We start from the raw sequence: 22,434 nt of genomic DNA, 5'->3' as shown, positions 1-22,434 counted from the left end.
TCCTGTTTATTCACCTCCCTTCAACAGTTTGTGGGATCAGTTCAGAGAGAGAGGTGTGTGGTTCAAAACAAAAAATCACTTTGAAAGATTTTTCAAAATCCTAGAAGTCATTAGTCCGCCTTAGACAAGTTAGTGAAGCTTTCATGGTCATGTTGAAATGCGCTTCCCATCATAAGATACCTTGCTTGGATATTAGAGAACAGGGGTTACCCTGGTAACTAAACATTACATGTACATTCACTGCTGGTCCCTCTGGTTCCTGTTAAGTTGACCTGTAATAATCCCCCCCCAATAAAACAGGTTTACTCACCTTCTATCCTAGACCCTGGCTTCATGTTCAGACTTCCTGCCATGGCAGACACTGATACTGTCATGCTGGGCCTCATTGGATGAGTGTCAGTCTCCATAACCACTAAAATCTGGGCAGTCCGAAGAGAAACCTTGTGAAAGGTGAGTGCCAGCGCCCCAACACTGCTGGCTTTACCCAGGGCTGAGGCCTGATGCTGTTTGTCTGCACGAGGAGGAAAGGCCCTGTGAAGTGTCTTTGCAGGGGAAGAATGAGGGGTGGAGGAAGCAGACGGTGGTTTACTTGAGCTGTCCCATGTATAGTTCGGTAGGATTTTATTCTGGTAAGCTTTGGCCTGCTCCAGCTTTGCCAAAGTGGGACTGATTTTCAAGGGACGTGATAGCTCCACGTTCAGTTCAGCTGTGGAGAGAAAAAAAAACAGATGACAGACAACAAAGCAAAAAAATTAAAAACAAACTTAAATACAAAATTAAAGAGTGTTAGTCAATCTGTGCTGTTAGCAAACTTTACAAACAACAACGCCCTCTGTGGACATGTGTTTGTGCACATCCTGACTTATATTTATGAAGTGCAAAGTGATACAGAAAACTGGGCTGGAAGCAGAGAGAGCAAAGTGTTTGAGCAGGTAATAAAAACACAACTTATTAGTCAGAAAAAACAAAAATACATCCTGATGGAAACAGACTAACTAGATCTCTATGGGAATCTGTGTGTTTTGTTTGCATATAGACACACACACACACATATATATGTATATGTGTTTATATATATATTAGGGGTGCAACGATACTCGTATCGATATTGAACCGTTCGATACAGTGCTTTTGGTTCGGTATGCATATGTATCGAACAATACAAAATTTGTAATTTATTTTATCAACTTTCCTTCTGACGATGCTGTCTGTGTTGAGCGCTCAGCTGTTTATTTACATCTGCAGAAGAACACTGCGCTAGCTAACTGCTCAGCGCGGCAACCGCACAGCAACACACAACAACACACAGAGCGCCCTCTGACCCCGGAAGGACACACCGTCGCAGCGAGAAGGCGTCACCCGTCACTATGGCAACATAAACAAAACATAACTGTACAAACAGAACCCCGAACAGCCCTGACCCGCTACATAGCCCCCACCTAAGGGGTCAGTCGTCCCCGACACCCCATTACCCCACACAAAGTCCTGCAAATGTCCAGGTGCCTTCTTTTGGCGCACCGGCCGGTCACGACCGGCGGGGGAAAAGTCACTCGGGTCAGAACATGGGGTGCCACCATCATCCCACTTCTGACACCAATGTGGCGAGCTCAGACAACGGAGGAGACGGAGGTGTCGTTTGGTCTTGCTTCCCGTGAGCTAGCCAGGGAGCACAGCCGTTTATTGACATCTGCAGAAGAACACTGCCGCTAGCTAACTGCTCAGCGCGGCAACCGCACAGCAACAACAACAACAACACACAGGGCGCCCTCTGACCCCGGAAGGACACACCGTCGCAGCGAGAGGGCGTCACCCGTCACTATGGCAACATAAACAAAACATAACTGTACAAACAGAACCCCGAACAGCCCTGACCCGCTACAATATGCTGCTGAGAATATAGCCCAGAAGAAGCGTATAGTATAGCTTTTATTTTGGAAAGAGCCATTTCTCTGTAATAAACTCTCTTTTCCAAAGATGAGTGATTCCTCAATCAGATACAGGTGTTACCGCGCCAGATCCGCGGCCCCGAACCGTAGTAAGGAAACCTCTGGCAGTTACTTGAAGGTTCCGTAACTGACTCGTAGCCGGCAACAGCTTACTATACAGGTCAACTCCGCTAGCAAAAAGATCGAAGGAGGCGTAGGAAACTGCTTCACCGAACTTTATTTCTTCTCTAAGGCACGAACACCGCGTACAGTGGGCTGAAACAGTTTACTCACAGCGAGCATCGCCGACACAACTCTGGCTGTCGAGGGAGTTATTATATTCCTTTTATTTATTTTCTTTTCGTCTCTTCTGTAGCTAACCGTTACTTTTTCCCCTTCTCCGCTCTCTCTCTTCACACACACACCAGGCAGTCCCGCTACACACATCCCGAATACATTTCCCATCAGGCTTCATCCTATGCTGCTGAGAATATAGCCCAGAAGAAGCGGATAGTATAGCTTTTATTTTGGAAAGAGCCATTTCTCTGTAATAAACTCTCTTTTCCAAAGATGAGTGATTCCTCAATCAGATACAGGGCTCGCAAAATCGCTAGCCCGACGTCCCGGGGCTAGCGATTTTTCCAGTCGGGCTACCAAAATCTATCTCTGCCCTGCCCGTCGGGCTATTGTAGGAAGGAAAAATATATGTCAATGCTTTTGCATTCTTTCGGAAATGTAGCTGGGTAATTATGTCATTGGCATCGGTGAGCCACTGTCAATATGTGACATATTGAAATCGCGTTTGAATTTGCGCTTGTTTTTTGCTTTCACTTTGCAATGTCCAGGTGCCTTCTTTTGGCGCACCGGAAAAGTCACTCGGGTCAGAACATGGGGTGCCACCATCATCCCACTTCTGACACCAATGTGGCGAGCTCAGACAAGGAGGAGACGGAGGTGTCGTTTGGTCTTGCTTCCCGTGAGCTAGCCAGGGAGCACAGCCGTTTATTGACATCTGCAGAAGAACACTGCCGCTAGCTAACGCGGCAACCGCACAGCAACAACAACAACACACACGGCGCCCTCTGACCCCGGAAGGACACACCGTCGCAGCGAGAGGGCGTCACCCGTCACTATGGCAACATAAACAAAACATAACTGTACAAACAGAACCCTGAACAGCCCTGACCCGCTACAATATGCTGCTGAGAATATAGCCCAGAAGAAGCGTATAGTATTGCTTTTATTTTGGAAAGAGCCATTTCTCTGTAATAAACTCTCTTTTCCAAAGATGAGTGATTCCTCAATCAGATTTATTTTTTAATTACTTTTGTTTCAGCAACATTAAATTTAAAAACTGTACTTTTGAGTTAAAATATATATTTATAATTTTAATAAATGACAAATTAAAAAGGCATGAACATTTTTTTTGTATCGAAAAAATATCGAACCGTGACACCAAAGTATCGAACCGAACCGTGAATTTTGTGTATCGTTGCACCCCTAATATATATATATATATTTATAATATAGTAACAATTTAGAATTGTCCAATTGTAGAGCAGGGCCTCTTAAACTATGTCAAAATGGGAACTAAAATTGAATAAATTCACTGTTGGCTGTGGTCTTTGGTCTTTAAAACCTGCTGTTGAAATTTGGAAAAACATAAATTGGATAAAATCCATTTGGGGGCTTTAAGACAAGGCAGGCTTCATCAATGTCCCACTGAGCAGATCTTCAGCTATCTGACCGACCCATGGGATACTAAATGGTGCTGTGTCTCATAAATCAAACTTCTCTCTTCTTCTAATCACTCAACTTTGCATGCAAACTGTTAAAAGGACAGCTGGGTCCAGTCTCAATCTCTTTCTTCTCCTCGTCTTAGATGGACACATATGCACGCACAAATTCCTGATTGTCTCGTTGTAACATCCTAATGTGACACTGCGGAATAGCAGAAGAGAATGTTTTCTTCATGCCAGCCGCGTAAATCTGAGACCACTCTCTCCTGTTCAATCTCTCTCTCACTCTCTGGTGCTCTGCAGCCTTCAAACACTTGACTGGAATATACAGAGACACATGAATTAACTCAATGCCGTTTTACACCACTTCCATTATCCCATTTTTCCACTTGCTCATGATGATGGGAGAGGGAAGCAACCCCCCTCCCACAAAAAAAAAAACCCCCGAACCAAAACTAGTGCAGCTGTTTTTCATGGTCTCATCAAGAGCCCAGTGTTTACAGCCTCTTAAGGGTTTTAGGCCCCCTGTCTACCTCCTCTCCAGGTAAGAGCACTAAATGACATGAGCGGGAACACTGCCAAGAGTGAAAGGCCAAAACACACACACACAGACTGAATCTGCCTTCGGGATACTTTCTCTTTTAATTCAGCGGAAGTAAAGCACATGGTCAAATGGAAGGATAACTGCAGAGACGAGCTGGAGGAAGGATAGGTGGAATTTGCTGTGCAATGTAGCTTATCATTTCCACTTGACTTATCACCAGGAAACTTTACAGTGGTGAAATAAATAGCTGTATGCAGCTGTTCATCCAGGTTCCTCTGTTCCCCTTCCCATGTTACTTCACCAATCCATTTTCTCCCCGTCTGTTTCATGTAAGCCATCTTTCTGCTTCTTCTCTCTTGCTCAGTCATTTCTATCTTTTACTCTTCCTCCACCCACAACCTAATCAACCCATCCCTGTAATCAAGTAAAGATGTCCCTGATCAACCAGCCAGAGCTAGTGCCATGGCCTGGCTCCCGGCACATGGAGACCTGGTACTCATTATCATTGTACTCACTCCAAAGTTCCTTTCTACACCCTACCGGTCCTATCCCCCCACCAACGGCAGATCTGAAGTGATGGCAAGGTATTTCTATTTTTTCACTAATCTGAAACTCACCAAATCAAACTGAGTAGTGCAAGTCGATATGGCTAACTATAACCCAGACTTTTTAGACTGGAACTCATGGTTATAGTTATCCTCTTGCATGTAAGGCCCATGTCTGAAATAAGGTACTAACCTTTTAAATAACGATGATCAATAAAATATTCCACTAAACTGTGCATTAACTGTATATACTTTTAAAGAAAAGTTAGATTTTAAAGAAAAGTGAATAAATTCCCTCCTGCTCGTAACCAGGATGTCATAAAGTATGAATATTTATTGTTAAATATTAAATGTCCATTTCTATATTTAAGTATTCCTTAAGGAATGGTGGGGAAAAGAGTAAGTTTCCTCCTTTTTATAGTGTGAAATGATTACAGGCCACTGCTGTCTATCGGGGTTTAGTACTGTGAAGAGACAGCCACAGCATCTGTACAGCCTCCAGTGTTTTTTTTGCAGAAGTTTATCAAATTTCCACATATCGAACAAAACGTGTTTTTTTTTCTTTTCTATAGCTGATCATCTGTGAGAAACAGAGACAGATGTAGGAACATGTGATTTCACTAGGCAAAGATGACATAAAAAGAGGAAACTTTAACCTCAAGAGGGAAAGAAAGGCTTTTAGGTTTTACAGACTAAAGTGTAAATTCTGTATTTATGGATTAAGATGTGACATCCGATAAAGACTTCCCTCAACCATATATACTGTAAAGTGAAGGAAAAACATAAATGTCACTCTTATTTTAAACTGCCAGCAGCGTGCCAGCAGGGGCCATGGGTGACTGGGATTTTTTTTTTTAAGGCAAGAAATATAAATATTTAAAGAAATGTGGTGAAAAAAAAGTACATTAACAGCAATGAGATTCACATATACGAATGATTTAACTGAAAACACTCTGATGTTTGCCCTGAATGTAACAAATATTTTAAACTGGCGACTGTCAGTAGAAGGCTTGTGCAAAGAGCAAACGTCCAGCCTGAAGGCTGAAAGGTGGTGCTCGCATACTTTTAAATAACAGGCCTTAATGTGAACAGGCTGCAGGGACTCACAGTTTGGCCCTTCTCAGGTGTCAGCCTCTATTAGCACTGGAGAAAGTGGAAGATCAAGGTCTAACAGAGGTATACACACACGCACAAACACACACACCCCTCTGCAGAGTAGTGTGGGAGATCAAATACGTTTTACTACCCAGGTTACTGTGGCTTTTTGGTGAGGTCACGTGTGATGCTGTCCCCACTTTGAACCTGGCGTTGGTATATGTGATTATGCGTAACCACCAGAAACATTGTTTTCATTCCCACCCCCTCCCCTCTGAATTCTCTAGCTGACTTTCATGCTTGACACTTGACAGTGGAAAGCCTGTGTCTGACACAGGTGGCAATGTGTCAAATTACGCGGGACCTGTATGTGAAGGGCTTGTGTTTCTTTCTGGGTTCGGAAGAGCAAACAATATTTTGGGGGGTACCTGTTGCTTCCCAACATTACAAAAAAGTCACTCAGATGACTTGAATCAGAGAGGGTCTGGATGGTTCGGAGGGGCACACCCTTGTATACAGTAAATGACAACATTTCTACGAACTCTGGTTTGACAGAAACCAGGGACAGAGAGCAGTGTTTCCAATTTGTTCAAGCTAATCTATCACCTGCTCCTTCTTTACAGAGGAAAGGCGGATCTCGACTTCGAGTGGTAGCAGTTACGATTCTGGACATGACTAACAAAAAATGAGCAGGGAGGGAAAGTATGCGTATTTGTGTGCTCACTGGTTGCTGCTCGTGTTGGAAAAAAAAAACCCCGATCCACTCAGGACTTTATCGTCTATGTCTCCGCTGGTCAAGCCTTGAACTCAAGTAGTTCTGAAAAGGCTGACGTTCTGTAAGCATCGGTATTAGTTATGTTTATGTGAGCGCGCGCATGTATTTGATGAGCAGCTGCTGAGTGGGGGTCAATGCTGAAACACCATCCAGTTTACAGTACACATGTTACAAGTGTTTCCCACTCAGCATCCTTGGGAGGGCCGCTTTGATTGGTCTTGCTGAATAAATGCTGCTGAAATTGCGAGCATATTGCTGTAAACACACAGCAAGATGTGGCCTCACGGCTGTCTTCTCTCCGTCTGTGCTGGGCTGAGATAAATTAAATGTGAAGAACTGTCAAATTAAAGTAGGGGCCGCCAAACATGATACACATAGCAGCACCCACATAGTTACAGAGACTTACACACAAATAAATCACGTGTAAAAACAACAGAAGGACAAATGAATAAAATGCTAAATGCGTTTGTTCTTCATAATCCAGTTTTCAGCCAGTCAATCCTAGTCAAGGCATTTCTTGAACTACTTAGTGATTCATTTATGAATTAGAAAATAATTTGTCAGCGTCCTGTCCAAATATTTTGTGAATAAGGGTCTTCTACAAAAACAACCTCCGGTATTGGGATTCTTCTGCTCTGTGTAACTTCTTCCTTTTCTCCCCCGACCTTGAAGACGATAATTATCTTCCCCAGAGAGTTATCCAACTAAACAACACAAAGCTGAAAGTGTGTGTATGGATGCATGTGTCGGAGTGTGTGACTATGTGGTTGAAGGGGTGAGGAAGAACCAGTAGCATGTGTGGTCAATTCTCGAAATTTCCAGCAGAGCCTGACCCGGAGCAACCTCACACTGAGCCTGGATCCTGTCTGAGTCATGTGGTATGGTTTTGTGTGTGTGTGTGTGTGTGTGTGTGTGTGTGTGTGTGTGTGTGTGTGTGTGTGTGTGTGTGTGTGTGTGTGTGTGTGTGTAAAGAGAATGAATGTGAGTGATTGTGATGCAGCTAATCCTACTGAGAGAGAGAGAGATAGCTCATCTCTTTATTAGTTCAAGGGAAACACCTGACTGTAATTTCACATTATTGGCATCTCCACTTCAGCTGCACTCAGGCATCAGATATAACTGCAGTATAATTATCATTAGAGATATAACTCTGTTCAGTGAAAAGGACGGGGCTTCTATAAATAAATCAACACTGAGCCATATACACTTTTTAATAACCTAATAAACAAATAAACTGAATCTATTTAATCCACCATGCACCTGAGCGATAACTGCTCCTCTTTCTTACCCTTTTCCACAGGCAGATTAAAGCATACCAATGTTGCAGGACACTCTCTTTCCACTCCTTAATGTACATACTGTGAAGTATCATTTATTACCATATACCTTAAGAGCTGTTAAAACAGTTATGCAATCTGGACTCGTGCAAAGGTCTCACTCATTGGTTAGTGGCGTCACTGATGGATCTGGTTGTGTTTGCTTGTACTGTGTGATTGTTGGGGTGTACATAGAGCTGCATTGTATTGTGTTGTGGGCCTCCAGGTGGACAGAGCAGCTAAGGGCTTTCAGCTGACAGCAGGAAGTAAAGTGTGTGGGAGCAAGGGAGTGATATGCTTTGCTAAACTATTATCAATAACACCTCCAGTCCATCCTGTGCTCCCTGTATACACACACAGTATATGTTCATGATTGTATGCATGTGGAAGAAAGACAGGCTATATGTCAAAGTATGTCTGTAGTTAGGTGTCAGTGAGTATGCATCTGCAACATCTGGCCTGGGTTCAGGGAGCTGAACTCTGGATGATGTTCTGCGCCTACACACGCTCACAGGGATAAAAAGGTTGTGCACACTGAGACTCAAAGGCCCACTCACACTTTTATTTATTGCTCTTGTATTTGTGTAGAATGTCAACCACACCCTTAGGTCAAAAACCTTAGCTTAAAGCTACTCATATGGATATCATATCAACCTAAAAATAGAGAACCAAACACAGTGACAGGCAAATTCAAAGAAGCATGAGACTACACGCTTAAACCCACAGGGGATTGTATTGTACTGTTCAAAGAAACGGACACCTGCGATATCAGTGGCTTTCTGAAGCAAACATCCATAAGGTTACTTATAATTTTCTCATCATGCGCTCACATGTGTGTTTACTCGTGTGTAGTATATAGAAAACTGGCTGTGAAATTGCTGTTTGAACTGCTGTTATAAGATTAAACACAGAAAGAAAAACAAGAACTTATGGATAAAGGTAAAGTGACTAAAATGAACCCAGAGCTGAAACTGGATTTTTGGATGGTATTATACACCAAAGGATGTTGTGCAAGTCAGTGTTAAAAATGAAGCATGTTGTTGTTTTAACTAAAATACAGTGCTGTGACAAAGTATTTAGCCCCTGATTTTTGTATATTTGTCCCACTTAAATGTTTGGGATCATCAAACAAATTTAAATCCAAGTAAATACAGAATGATGATTGCATATATTGAGGGAAAGAAGCCATCCAAACCTACCGGGACCAGTGTAAAAAAAACCCCAAAAAACTGCCCCCTTTTGTTAAATCCCACCCGCCTTTTTTGCATGAGTATACAAAAGTGTGTGCGTGTGTGCACGATTCCCACCTGGTCCATTTAAGAAATCTTTAATGTGGAGGCAGAGCAGAGGGGGAGGAATCCCCGTTTTACTGTCCACCTCTCCTGCTACTGTCTGCAGCCAAAACACATTGTAGTCCAGAGATTCTGGTAGAGTCTTTCCCGGGTCTGAACAAAACGAGGCACATAAAAACTTGAATAGAAAAATAAAAGGTCATACATGTCAACATCAGGAAGTTTCACATTTATTAGTTTGAGTGAATATGACTCATGGGGGGAGATGGAAGTCAATTTGTCCAGGATCTACAGTTTAATAACAAAATTCAAATCCATTTATCCTTTAAAAGTATCCCCAGCCATCCCCAGGAACATATTTACTTATCTCTCTCACCTAGACACTTGTAGTCAGCAGCTACTCCTCTTAAGGACACATCAAACACAGACAGCTCCATCCTCTGTTTGCGGTGGTGACAGCTGAGAAGGGCAGAAGGTTGCATCACCTGTAGGTACAAGAGGGGTTCCAACACCTGGTCGCCAGCCCCTCTTCTCCCAGGCTGCCTAACTATGGTTACACCAAGTGCTTGACGGGCTGAGGAGCGTGTCGGAGTAGGCAGGCCATCCAGGGAGAGCAGGCTGCCTCTTAGCAGTGGAGAGGCCGGCTGGGAGGTGTTGCTGTTGAGGATGTCCTCAGCAGTCAAGCCAGCAAGTGAACTCTGGGTAGCTGGAGGCAGATCTGGAGTTGGGGATGCCGAGGCTGAATGTGACTCAGACTGGAGGCTGGTCTCAGGCTGGTTGAGGGCACTCTTTCCAACCTGAATCAGATAAAAAGGAATCTATCTATCTCTATGAAATCACTGGAATTTGAGGATCTTACTTTGGGTCTGTTGACCTTATACATATCAAATTGGGCTGTTTGGTGCTGCTTATAAAAACTTGAACCAAAAAACATAATGTGCACTTTGTGTAGATGTGAGCAAGTTTAATTTATCAGCTCCAAATGCACAACACGGTTATTTGTTTGCTTTTCTATCTCGAGTGGGCTTATGTTGAACTGGTGCCCAGATGTCTTTGAGTTCCACATCTGCTTAGACTGTGGGAATGATTTATCAGCATAAATACACACACAGTATATTAATGTTATTATGTGGATAGATGAGCACTGATGGTCCATGTTGTACTATATTAAATTGAGTATATGAAATTGAATTGTTATAATTTAGACTGTATGAAACTACTTTTATCAGACACACAAAATAATTACAAATTCTATTTTCAATTAGACAACTGTACAAAATCAACCTGCTGTAAAACTCAAACATGATAACTCTTATAATAACATAATAATACTGCATGCTATTGTATATGTTTTCTATTATAATTCTAGACACGTGGATAACAAAGAGATCCAGAAACTGATGCGTGCAAGAGCTTCCATGTGACAAGCTTTTATCATTTACCTTATCCGCAGGCTGCATCTTTTCCGGTGTGCCAGGAGTATCCGACAGAGAGGGAATTGCCTTTGGAGGGCTGGAGCAAGCATAGGTCATCACAGACAGCCTACTAGCGGTGAGAAAGATGTCAAAGGGGATAAAGCTTAGGTTCTTGGTAATGGTGGACTTGTGGGAGGGTCTGGCAATGCAGTGGTGACTGGCCCCGCTTTGTTGCTCTATTTGCACAATACGGATGCGAGCGCTGTCGCTGCCGAAGCCGCTGTCCTGTCCAGTCCCACTGTGCCGCGATGAAGAGTCAGCGCCCGCTACGGGGTCTCGACCACCTCGCGTCTGCTCATGCCGACGCAGCTGTATATAAAAACATTGAAGGGAAAGCCATGTTGACACAGATGCATATGTTCTTGGCACAAAAAAAAAGTGCAAAGGTTATTAGCATTAGCAGGACGAGAATAGGAGGGAAAAAGAAAGGAAAAAAAGCTTTTGTGTTTTGTGTTTCTGACCAGAGCACAACAAGGTTTGCAGAAAATTAAGGCGATTAAAAGATTAGTAAAACAGCAGTGCACCATCACTGATGCACTTCCTAAAAAACTGCTGAAAAAGACCAAAATGCTATTTTTCAAAAGTGTAAAATCCATCACTAGAATGAATGCAAACCAACTGAACTGGATAAGCAGAGGAGGATGGATGGATTAATGGATGTACTAGTACCTCCACCCTTGTAAGGGTGGACCTGTTGTTCACTGACATGCAAAGAAAGAAAACCATAAAAGTCTAGGAAATGTATCTTAGCTTTATCATGTTTGCTTTTTGTAAATTGATAACAGCTACCAGCAGACAACGTAAGCAGTATGGCTACTAACCTGTGCAAGCCATGAAATTATAAGGTAAAGAGTGTAAATACACAATAATAATTACCACTTTATGATAAAAGATTATGGTTTAAAGAAGAGAAGTCTGTTTGCAATAAAAGACATGACCTTATCTCAAACCAAAGCAAGCTGGTGTGTTAGCATCACCATGGAGATAAGGGAAGCAAATGAAACTGGAGAACATTTGCTGTTTTGTTTTTTTTAATCTGTAAATCAGTTTCTTGTGTCGGTCCTGGCTTTATGAGAGAACACAAATCAAATAACTCATTTTGATTGAATCCATGGACAAATTGACCAAAGAAGGGAAGCATCGTACAGCCACAGAGACATTAAAGGCATGCTCTGGGACTTTTTACTGTGGTCTAAAAATCATTTTGCACTTCTTACAATATTGGAAATGTCTACAAAAAAAGAGCCTCACCCCAGAAAATCAAAATGTTTTGTGTAGTTACTGTGGTATTGTGTATGAAGCAGCTGAGATTTTATGCTTGGCTCCAGCTAACGGATGTCGGGAGGGTTCCAGCCGTTGTGGCAATAAAAAGCTTGCAGTGACAGATGATATAAATCAACGCGAGCACTGTTGCTGGATTTCAAGTGACAATGAAAACAGGCATCTTTATTCTGCTACCAAAGAATGCCATCTTCCAAGGCTACAAAGAAGCTGCCATTAGCTCCCATGGGATAGATATGAGACAAATAACTAAAACTAAATGCTACCTACCAAATCACTTGCTGGACATGTTTCCAGAACTGACATATATACTGTAGCTGGAATATCCAAATGATTTGACTTTTTGAAAAAATTCCCAAATGTGTGGAAACATTTCTAGATGCTAAGAAAAACCGTTTGGATCACAACACACAGAAGCACTTTGTTAAAGTGGAGCAGAGGCTGACGTAAGAAAAAAGGAAAAAATGAAAGAATGCAAACAGGTCTCATGTAAGCATATAAGGTGGGTCTGGTGTGTTTGACCACTACTTCACATCAAACAAATCCCTCCTCTTATACTCTACAGGTTTGTTAGACGCAGCATGAGTAGTCAGTTACTCACCAGTTCCAACACCACAGTTACACCATGACTGAGGCCTATCCCCAGTGTTTCCCATCCATGTAAACAGGAACAACGTCAGTTTCGATTAGCTACTGCTGTCTTTTGAAACATGATGAATTGTAAAACACAGGAGACAGACCCAAGGTGTGTCCCATTCTCTCCCACCCTCATCTGCTCCAGTCTGCACATGGTTGCTATTACAGCATGTACTCTCAGCTGCCCCCTCTCTCTCTGCATCACTCCCTTCCACACACTCCAATGAGAATTTTAAATGTATATTATTGCTGTGGCGGAGATAGTGTTTCAAGACCTCCAGGCAAACACTAAACCCACTGGCAGCACATTAGACAGAATACTTGACTTATTAGATATTTCCTATTCTAAACAGTGTCATCAAAGGCTAAGAACAAGAGCCATATAAAACGCAGCAGCATGCCTGCCTGTTCTGTTCAACTGGGCTCATGTGTGGGGCTTCCATAGGATTGGCCTAGCCAGATCCCCTTCCTTTCTCTGCCATAATGAGGACAGGATGTGTGCATTTCTTTTCTGTAGAAATGTCAGATTTTCCAAGCAATGAGGAGGAGAGAGAAGGCAGAAAGGGCCTGGACTTGTCTCCATGTGTGTTAAGTTAAGCGAGTGAAACTTGCATTGAGGTAAGGAGGTATTTGAAAAGGTATTCAGCAAAGGCAAAACATCCCCTCCGAGGAGCACCCGACACTGGAAGGGACAAATAAGCTGCATAGCAGCTGGGAAAGAGAGCGAGCCAGCAGAACCTGCCAGACGCTCTTTATGCTTTTCTCCCTTCCCAAACGTAGGCTGTACACATGCATTTACAATTACAGCAAATACCCCATCTTCTCTTTAACCACCACTACTAGCAGAGTGCCCCCTAAGCAAATTTTTGGTCTATATTTAGATGTGCTTACAAGTGGAATAAGGGATGATGGGGAACACAATCAGAGCCACGCAGGAAGAGAGACAATGAAAAAACGTGCCAAATGCACAGTGTTCATAAGTTCGTGCATTCAATCAGTGTATTCACAAACATGTACGCATAAACACACATGAAGTCAGTGGCTATTCAATCACTTTAACTTGCTGCTTCTTCTTCTTGCAGCTTAGTTAGATCCCTATTGTACCTACTAACTGAAAAAAACCCAGCATGTATACAAAGAAAACATATACCTCTATATGCATTAACTTTATACCAATTTATTCAATTATTGAGGGCAATAAATTTAAAATACAAACATTGACTGTAACTACAGGACCAGTCCCAGCTGGAATCCCCTTTTCCAGCTATTACTTTCTATTATATTATATAATGGCTTCACTGGAAACGCTCTTTCCAGATCCCAATGCAATCTTCCTCTGGACTTAGGTGATCGTGATCATGAACGTGCAACTACGCACACATACACATCCCTCCACACCCGAACCCCCACCAGCCAATCGTGAGGTCATCCCATCAGAGTCTCCAGGCAGAGCATTCTGGAAAATGAAGGATAATCCCCAAAGTGTGAAACCATGAGTCTCCTGAGTGCCAATCATATCACAGTGCATCTGTGTGACTCCTGACCCCATTTCTATCAGTGTAACTCAGAACAGCTTGCTAAAGAAAGGCTAAGACTCGGAAGCAAGTGTCACATCATCCAAATGCCACCCGTTCACAGTGCTGGCTGGCTAGTCAAATATGACAGCATACTTTTTACATTTGAATATCACATATGCAGTTGATGCTTTCCAGATGAATGAAAAGAAAGTTGCCATTCGGGATCAGGGATCAGAGAACATGAAAATCTGGATTTTTAAGATGGTAGGGAAGTCCATGGTAGTCGACAGGAAAGAATAAAATAAATACGATCCAAGTAACAAAGGTGACTATTAGTCCTTTCAAGACGGCCCATTTAATAGCCACATATCCAAACTGTAGTCCGACTACATTCAGGTTCTTATAATACAAGGATTCCCAAAAGTTCCCAGACTGAAATGGTGCAACAGGATAAAAACCCACAAAAATAGCACTAAATGAGACTAAAATTCCTTTATCCCCAAGCAATACACTGGCCACGTTTGAAGCAGACTGGATGAATGGTTGATGAGACATGTGTAGAGCACTCAGAGAGGCATACAGAGATTTCTTGATTTATTAGTGAAATGCTTCAGCTTGAATTCCTCCAGTGAATGACAGGCTGTTGCAGTAGCCATAGCAGCCAGGTGAGGTCAGCTTAGGGAACTGAGCCACTTTTCATGCATTTTTAGCAGAAAAATGGTTTATCACATTTTTCCCATGTTCTCTTGTAACTCCAGTAGAATTCCCATTGAAAAACACGGGAAGTCATTACTAAATCTTTCTGACAGCACTATTCAGTTCAGCTACTTGCTTGCAAAATGCCTACATTGAAATTAACTTCTGTATCTTGACTACATCAAAGTTTATATGTTAAGCCCCTGCTGTGCTACCCACTTTTGTTTACCAGAAGCATAAAGCTGATAGCAGGCCTCTGTGTTATTGTGCCAATGAAGGAAAACTTCAATGCAGCAATACCTCATCTTAATCAAAATAACAATAATACTTTACCACATGCCATTAGAAACCACAACTCACTTGCTTATTTTCTTGAGGAAAACAGAGGAGGGAAGACATTTATAATATGAAGTCACTGCTTTGTACGCCATAATGCAGAACAAGAAAGGGCATCAAAGGCAGTCATTTAGCACACTAAACTTTGTTTCAATAACAAAGGCAACCTGCTATGCACTTTAACTGAACCACAACAAAGAGGTAAAGGAAGGTCGTGACCCCAGAGCTCGCAAATGGATGCCGAGTGCTTCGGCGTGACTGTCGACTGTACTTTAAACAGTGTACTCCAAAGCTCAGGGCGCCAAGTGGGGCCATTTTAACAAGCTCCCTCCACCCAGTAATGCTGGTGGGTGGGTTTACTCCGCCAGGGTTTAGCAACATGTTTCTCAAAGGAACACGAGAGACAATATCCAAACCATTTTGTTTTTTCCTTCCACGCTCCAGGTCCCCAGATATCTCTCCTTACTCCATTTCTCCATCTATTGGTGTGGACCAAAGGAATAACAATGTGGGAATATTTTGCTTACCATGTCAGAGAATCTCTCGCTCCTTTGATGCCACGTGACTCACGGGGGGAAAGCAAACACTGCGGTGACAGTAATAATTTATGCATGTTGACATTCCTAAAGCACTGGGTCAGTTGGAACACTTTTCATCCGGAAAGACCGACTGGGGCAGAAGCGAGGAGATGGCTGGTCTAAACAGAGGAGCATGAGAGAGGGGCTTGTGAAACACCTAACTGAAAAAACAAAGGAAAGATGAACCGACAAGAACATGAATACAGAGATGATGTTCTTTGGTTTCCAGCTGCCCTATAGTTTGGAAAAGCTCTGGCCCAGAAACAAAGATGCGAAATGATAAAGGCGGGAGAATGGAAAGAACAACTGTAAAGAGAGCGACTTAATGTAGTCCATCTGGGGAACTACAGTTTGCTTCTCAACAAAGACCTGGCTCTGGAAGATGTGGCGACCAAAGCCTCTGTTTTATAATTGAACTTCAAAAACGTTTTTCTCTCATGCCTGCTCACGACATTAGCTTGCTTACAAATATTTTGCTACAAATAGAATGCAGATTGCCATTGCTTAGTACATCAGAGCTGCATCCAGAGCGCTGACATTACGCAGGCTACAGTAGTGTGCTCAACACGTTGAGTTTAAGCCCGAGGCCTTCCCAGTGTGACTCCAGGCCCTTGGAGAAGCTCGCCAAACCCATCATACCCCGCTCCAAATCTCTGGCAATCAAGAATGATTTAAAAAGTTTGACAGACACCACCCTTAAAGCTCAACAGGAGATGTATTGCTTCAGTCACCCCCGTCAGATCCACCATCTAAACCCAAATCCTCACAATTATGTTGCACCAATCAAATCTACTGCTTAGGTTAGGGGTGACTGTGAGGACGTGCAGGAATTACCCCATATCGCAACAATAGCACAAGCTCTTTATATAATCAGGATGCAATGCAGTTGCCTAACTCGCCGAAGGAAGCGTTCAAAAGACGGCACAAGACAATTTCTAGATTAACACCACAAGTGTGTTAGTGAAAACAAACAAAGGAGGGAAAGCGGCCCGACCGTCATGATGCAAGTATTCAGAAATGATACACAGACTCTCTCTGCTCATCCGACATAATCTCTTGGCTGCAATCAGACACTGCTGAACAGACTTTATCACCAAATGCTTCCATCATTAATAATGAACATGATACAAGATAAACTAAATAAGCGGAGTTACAAAAGTGAAATTTTAAAGCTAAATGGAGGACTTGGCAGCTCGAACACCGCTGATAAATGTCGTCTGATGGCCTTTATGCACTTAATATGAAAACATACCGACTCCCGTCCGATATACCTAAACAACTGCACCCAGGCTCGTAACATTTTACAGGGTACCTGTTTACAATAACTTGAAGGCCAGATGAGGGGAAAAAAACCATGATGAGAGGTCACAGTGAGACAGAAGCACCCTGGGGTCTGTCTTTTCTCTGAGCCGCTATGATCCTAGCCCCCACAGCAGCAGAATATTCATCAGACGTACTTTTCTTCTGTTTTTCCACAGGGATGGAGCAGAGCACAACTGGCTCTCGTTAGCCCTCACCATCCCTGTTTATTTTTGAGATCTGTGTGGGAGCAATTTTCTAATCTAAAATACAGGCTCCAGTATATACCAAAAGTCCCTGAGTGAGGTGAGATTAACGGTGGTCAAAGTTGTTTCTGAAAGTGGGCATAAAAGTCCCTTTCGCTGAGCTACTGTGAGACATCTCGGAGCTTGACTTTAGATGTTAGACCAGTGGTGTCTCTGTGAAGACACTGGCAGCGATCTTGCGTTCTTGACACATCTCATCGCTCGTTACATTTTCACTGGCAAAGCAAAGTGTGACACGCACCGTCGCTCATGGTCTCACAATAAAGAATAAAGCAGCAAAGTACCTTAAGATTTCTCATCCGAGGTTTTGGCCATACATCATTAGCTTTGGCGCTATGTTTTCAACAAACAAACAACAAACGAAACCTCAAACTGCATTGTCTTCAGCATGACCTTGGCGGTTCAAGAAAGCAAATGTCTAAGAGACTTCAAAAAGCTGCAGAAATGCCTTTCATTAAGTCGTGGAGTGTTCTTCTGAAACTTGTGCTGCCTGCCAGCCATCTCTGTATTCTCTGCTTTAGTTACAAGTTTGTGAGCAGAGAGTAACAGCAGGGGAAAACAACAGAGTCCTGAGGTGATGTGAGGCTGTTTGGAGCAGGACAGGGTGGGAGGTGTAGGAGGCAGATGCTCACCAGGTGGTCTTATACGAGATTGGGAGCGATGCTGCTGTGATCAGCTCACGCTCCAGGAAGCCCGCACATACACGCTCACAATTTCGAAAAGAGACACAGTAAGAGCGCACCACTTCATAAGTGAGGAGACACACACAAATATGCACTTAAGACTGCACTGAAAACTCAAAAGTGGCATGAAGACAAAAACAATCCTGGCTCTCTGTCTATTTACAGCAGGAGGATTGAAGTAATCTTCCTGTAATTTGTGCCTGGATTAGCTACGAGGGTCGAGTGAGACAAAAGCTCTCGGGTTCTGCATGTTAGGCTCTCAAAGGAGAATTATGTAAGACCCCCTATCCCCTGACTTGGCTGACCAAGAAGGACCCTGATAATGGAAACATACTGTAGAGGACAAGGCTAAACTAACAAAAAAAATGATCTGCAGACAGAAAAATGAACATGAACGTAGCTCAAAGGCTCATTTTAGGAGAACAAACAATTTCACATGTTCAAAGTAATGATAAACTGACTGCATGGATGGCTGGGGGGATTCAGAAGCAGCTTACATGGAAGGAAACACCTGTGTGAGGGGGCATCTGGTGATTCATTTTTCGACATGTACACTGGAGCTCATCCAAGAAGACAAACTGAAGCAGGTGAAGTACAAAATCAAGCCCACGTCCTGATTATTTAAACCATCTGAGCTACGTTTTTCAGTTGTGTCTCCGGTGACTACATGGAACTTACCCGTGCATATCTGTCATTACCTTGACTTCATGTGGGTTTTACACGCTGCTATCAGGTTTCAGTTCCAGTCGCAAACTTAAACATATTCAGTTCACAAATGTACTGATAGATAACAGTTCTTGTATACATGGAATAATGCTCGGTTCCTCCATCACTAACATTAAGAACACATGTGGCACAATAACTCACGCCATAATGCAGTACACATTACAACTACTCTCGTCGCTGAATGACCTCTTGTGAATCTTTCAATTAACTGAATTAAGGATGTCGCGTTTTGTTTTAGCAGAACTCAATGCTTCTGCAGACCATAACGCAAAAAGACAAGAAAGAAAAAGGAGAATAACAAAGACACTACACACTCACACTTTTATTGCAATGTTCGAGTTACTTAATCTTCCCCATCACCTGTTTTTCTAGGTGGAATCTTGCTTTTACAGGTGGATGGAAGAAAAAATACCCCCACAACTATTTCCTCTTTTCACTTCACTGGACAAAAATTCTGTTTTTACACTGAACAAAATCTACCATAGTGTCTGCTAGCTGGCCTGCACATTGCTTTTACTAGTCCCCTGGGTTTATGACCCTGTTTCCCTTGCAGGCAGAGAGAGAGGGCACTCCTGCTCACCTGAGTTGTCACTCGATCTCTGGGTTCACGGCGGGGGCCTCCTGCCTTTCCTCAAAGGCACCATTTGTTTCCCTGCTCTAACAGAATTCCGAGCTTTGTGATTTTATCTGGAGTTTTCACGCCAATTTTGCCAAAACCGATTGAGGAGAGAGCAAATTCAGCTGCTACTGATCTCAAATAGATTGAGTTTCCAAGGGGCCAATTTAAGAATGTGCCACGGTTATGCTCTGAGAAGAAGGTTGGTTGGAGTGCAGAGGCTGAACAGGGAAGGTGAGCTGTTATGACTGGCTGTCAATTAGCAGTTGATTCACACAGAAGGGTCAGTTAGACACAGGGAAAAAAAGAAAAAGATATGGTTTCATAACAAAAGAAGGGCAGCAAGATGAACATTGGCTATGAAAATATGTATGTTTAAGATAAGCTGAGACGACACTTACTTTACAGATCTAAGGCAGCCAAAATGGAAAAGGAGACAGCTGCACAAGGAGCTTTATTTATTATTCCTCTCAGCAGCAACCGGGCGAATGAAAATAGTGCTAAGCAGGATGGGAAAAGGTCAGGGTGAAAGGAATCTGGCCCTCAGAGAGGGTTAATAGCCAGGTTGACTGGTTAAGAGCTGACCTCTCAGGAACATCAGCTCCCAGCTTTACAGACAAATTCTTTGGACGGAGACAGGAATCAAAGCAAACACCACATTCAGACGCTGTACTCATCTTTGAACATTTCTTCCTTACTCTCTTCCTTCTTCTCTCATTTGGCAAACCTCTCTCAAGCTGTCTCCACTGTCTGCTCTGTTACTTTTCCATGCTTTAGATTTTTACCCTCGTTTCATGTCTCCTTATTTCTGTTGGCCAGCAGAGCACTGAAAAGATCCTCTGACACCTTACTGTCCTGGAAAGATCAGAGGTCAAGAAAGATACTCGAGTTCTCAAAGCTCAACAGCTACAAGACAATATGAAACACTCATCACAAAGAGGAGTGGCTTGGGAAACGGTTTACTTTAAACATATACAGACGAGGATTCGGCCGCAGGTCGCTCGCTGAGCCAAGCTTGTCAACAGCACCGTGGCTAAGATAAGCTGTCCTACGTGCTTTTGACATCCAGCTAACACTCCTACGTGAAAGAGAGCTATATACAGGCCATCAAGCTTCCATGCTCCCACAGTAACATTTAGCAGTATTTGGTAAGAGTGAGTTACTTTTATTTGGTTATTATACTTAACATTATGCAAAATTCTCAAGATATTTGAAAGGATGACCTGTCACAGAACTGTATTCTGTTTGCTCATGTAATCCCAGACTAATGGGAGCTCTGAGGAGGCCCCATCACGAAACAGTATAGCACATCAGTATACATGACACTATGACATTTTATTTTAAACCATAAAACACACTAAACTCGGTTTTTTTTATAAGGGACAGTTTTTAAATCTAGTAAGTGTAGTTGAGTGTGGCTGTGGACAATTATTTCAGGAAAAAAAAGCCACTATGCCTCCTTAAGGGTAGACATTTAAGACTAAACAGATGTAACAGCACAGTATTATTGTCTCCAGAGGAGGAACCCTGCCCAATAGCAGCCATTTAGTCCAGTAACTAGCTAGCTATGGAAGAGCCAACACTCTTCCAGCAAGCAGACGTGCCAGTTCCACGATGGAGAAAAGATTGAATGGGATAGACAGTGTGGGAAAGAAAGTTGGACAAGGTAAACAGAGAGAAGGCAATAATGGGTGACTGGGAACTTGATGTATTTTCTAGGATTTATACTTCAGACAGTCCAACCTGATAACATCTTGTAAACCTGTATACAACCCTTTACATGTTTGTGTGTGCACTGGCATCAGTGGGGATATATGTGTGTTTGTTTGTGTGTGTGTGTGTGTGTGTACATGAGTGTTGGAGGAAGTCTAAATCCCCGTTTCCCATGCGTGTAATCATCCCAGGATGAGGTGGAAGATGAAGCCGACCGGGACTTCCCCTGCACCAGAGGGTATTTTCCTCTAACACTGTGGTACGAGCACATGGCTGACCCGGGCTGCCTCTGTATGTGCTTTTTTTACTATGTGTGTCTGTGTGTGTGTGAAAGAGAGTGATAAAAATAAAAAAGCATTATTATCACTGCTAAAATAATATGTTTGCTTATTACTGTGGGAAGCGTATAAAAGGCACACAGTAAAATCAGAAAATGATACCGAATAACTGAAAGACTGTCAGGAACAAACTTGCACACTTTCACACACTGTCATCTAAATCTCTTACCCTGTCTTCTAGAGAACAAATAACGTCATAGCAGAGACGCACACACAGACGCACGCACAGACGCCCACACACACACCACACCACACACAGCCCACACACACACACACACGCACACACACACACGTCGCAGCACGTCACGTCATAAAGACCTTAAGATGTCACTGGCTCCCAAATAAAAGCAGAATACAGTACATGGTGAGTGTGGAACATGTGTTGCAGAGTGTGTGTGTGTGTGTTGCTGTGTGTGTGTGTGTGTGTGTGTGTGTGAGTGTGTGTGTGTGTGTGTGTGTGTGTGTGAGTGTGTGTCTGAGTTGTGTGAGACAGTCTGTTCCAAGCTCCAACAATGACCACACACGACTGAGTTAATATGTTACCGTCCTACTCAAGCTTACTGTGCCTCTCAATCTTCCTATTTCTGAAGCTTTCTCCCTGGCTGTGAGGTGTCATTGCTCTGCTCTTAGAACTCGATGTTTCACATTTATCATCCCCAGATTTGTCTTTCAGTTCCATCGTAGCTAGCCAAAAAAAATGATGGATCATAATGCTGCAATAAACATCCCTACGATGAAGTGATTCAAGGAGCAACACATCTGCTTATCTAGTGCTTAGAAATCAGCTGTTCGGTCATAAAGAAGCACATGTTTTGCATCTCAATCATTTTAAGTGGAAACTGGTAACTGTCGATAAAGCACAATAAGAGGGTATGAAAGAGATTATGAGAAAATAAAAATCTAACATCTGTATGTATGCATGGAAAAGCCATAACAACGTGTATGTGTGGACAGACTCCTCTGAACACAGCACAGTGTCTAGAAATGACTGAAATCACACACAGCACTTGAACGCGCTGCCTGAACGAGTGTCTTGCCTCACC

The 22,434-nt window shown here is 42.8% G+C and overlaps 1 protein-coding gene across 3 annotated transcripts in view; it reads right to left on the bottom strand.

Annotated features, from left to right (window-relative positions):
- LOC102299397 (vacuolar protein sorting-associated protein 13B) overlaps positions 1 to 22,434 on the bottom strand; it is a 306,909-nt gene that overhangs the window by 84,951 nt on the left and 199,524 nt on the right. For all 3 annotated transcript variants that reach the window (XM_014336114.2, XM_042224168.1, XM_014336109.2), the window contains exons 35-38: positions 10,674 to 11,015; positions 9,608 to 10,028; positions 9,247 to 9,384; positions 311 to 706 (exon numbers count right to left, since the gene is read on the bottom strand). In XM_014336114.2, coding sequence (XP_014191600.1) covers positions 311 to 706; positions 9,247 to 9,384; positions 9,608 to 10,028; positions 10,674 to 11,015 — 1,297 coding nt within the window. The remainder of the gene's footprint in view (positions 1 to 310; positions 707 to 9,246; positions 9,385 to 9,607; positions 10,029 to 10,673; positions 11,016 to 22,434) is intronic.

Source organism: Haplochromis burtoni, unplaced genomic scaffold (genome assembly GCF_018398535.1).
Source record: "Haplochromis burtoni strain Fernald_Lab_line unplaced genomic scaffold, NCSU_Asbu1 Contig_130, whole genome shotgun sequence".
NCBI classification, from domain to species: Eukaryota; Metazoa; Chordata; class Actinopteri; order Cichliformes; family Cichlidae; genus Haplochromis; species Haplochromis burtoni.
The sequence above is the reverse complement of the archived record's forward strand: the minus strand, read 5'-3'. Positions and strand labels throughout refer to the sequence as shown.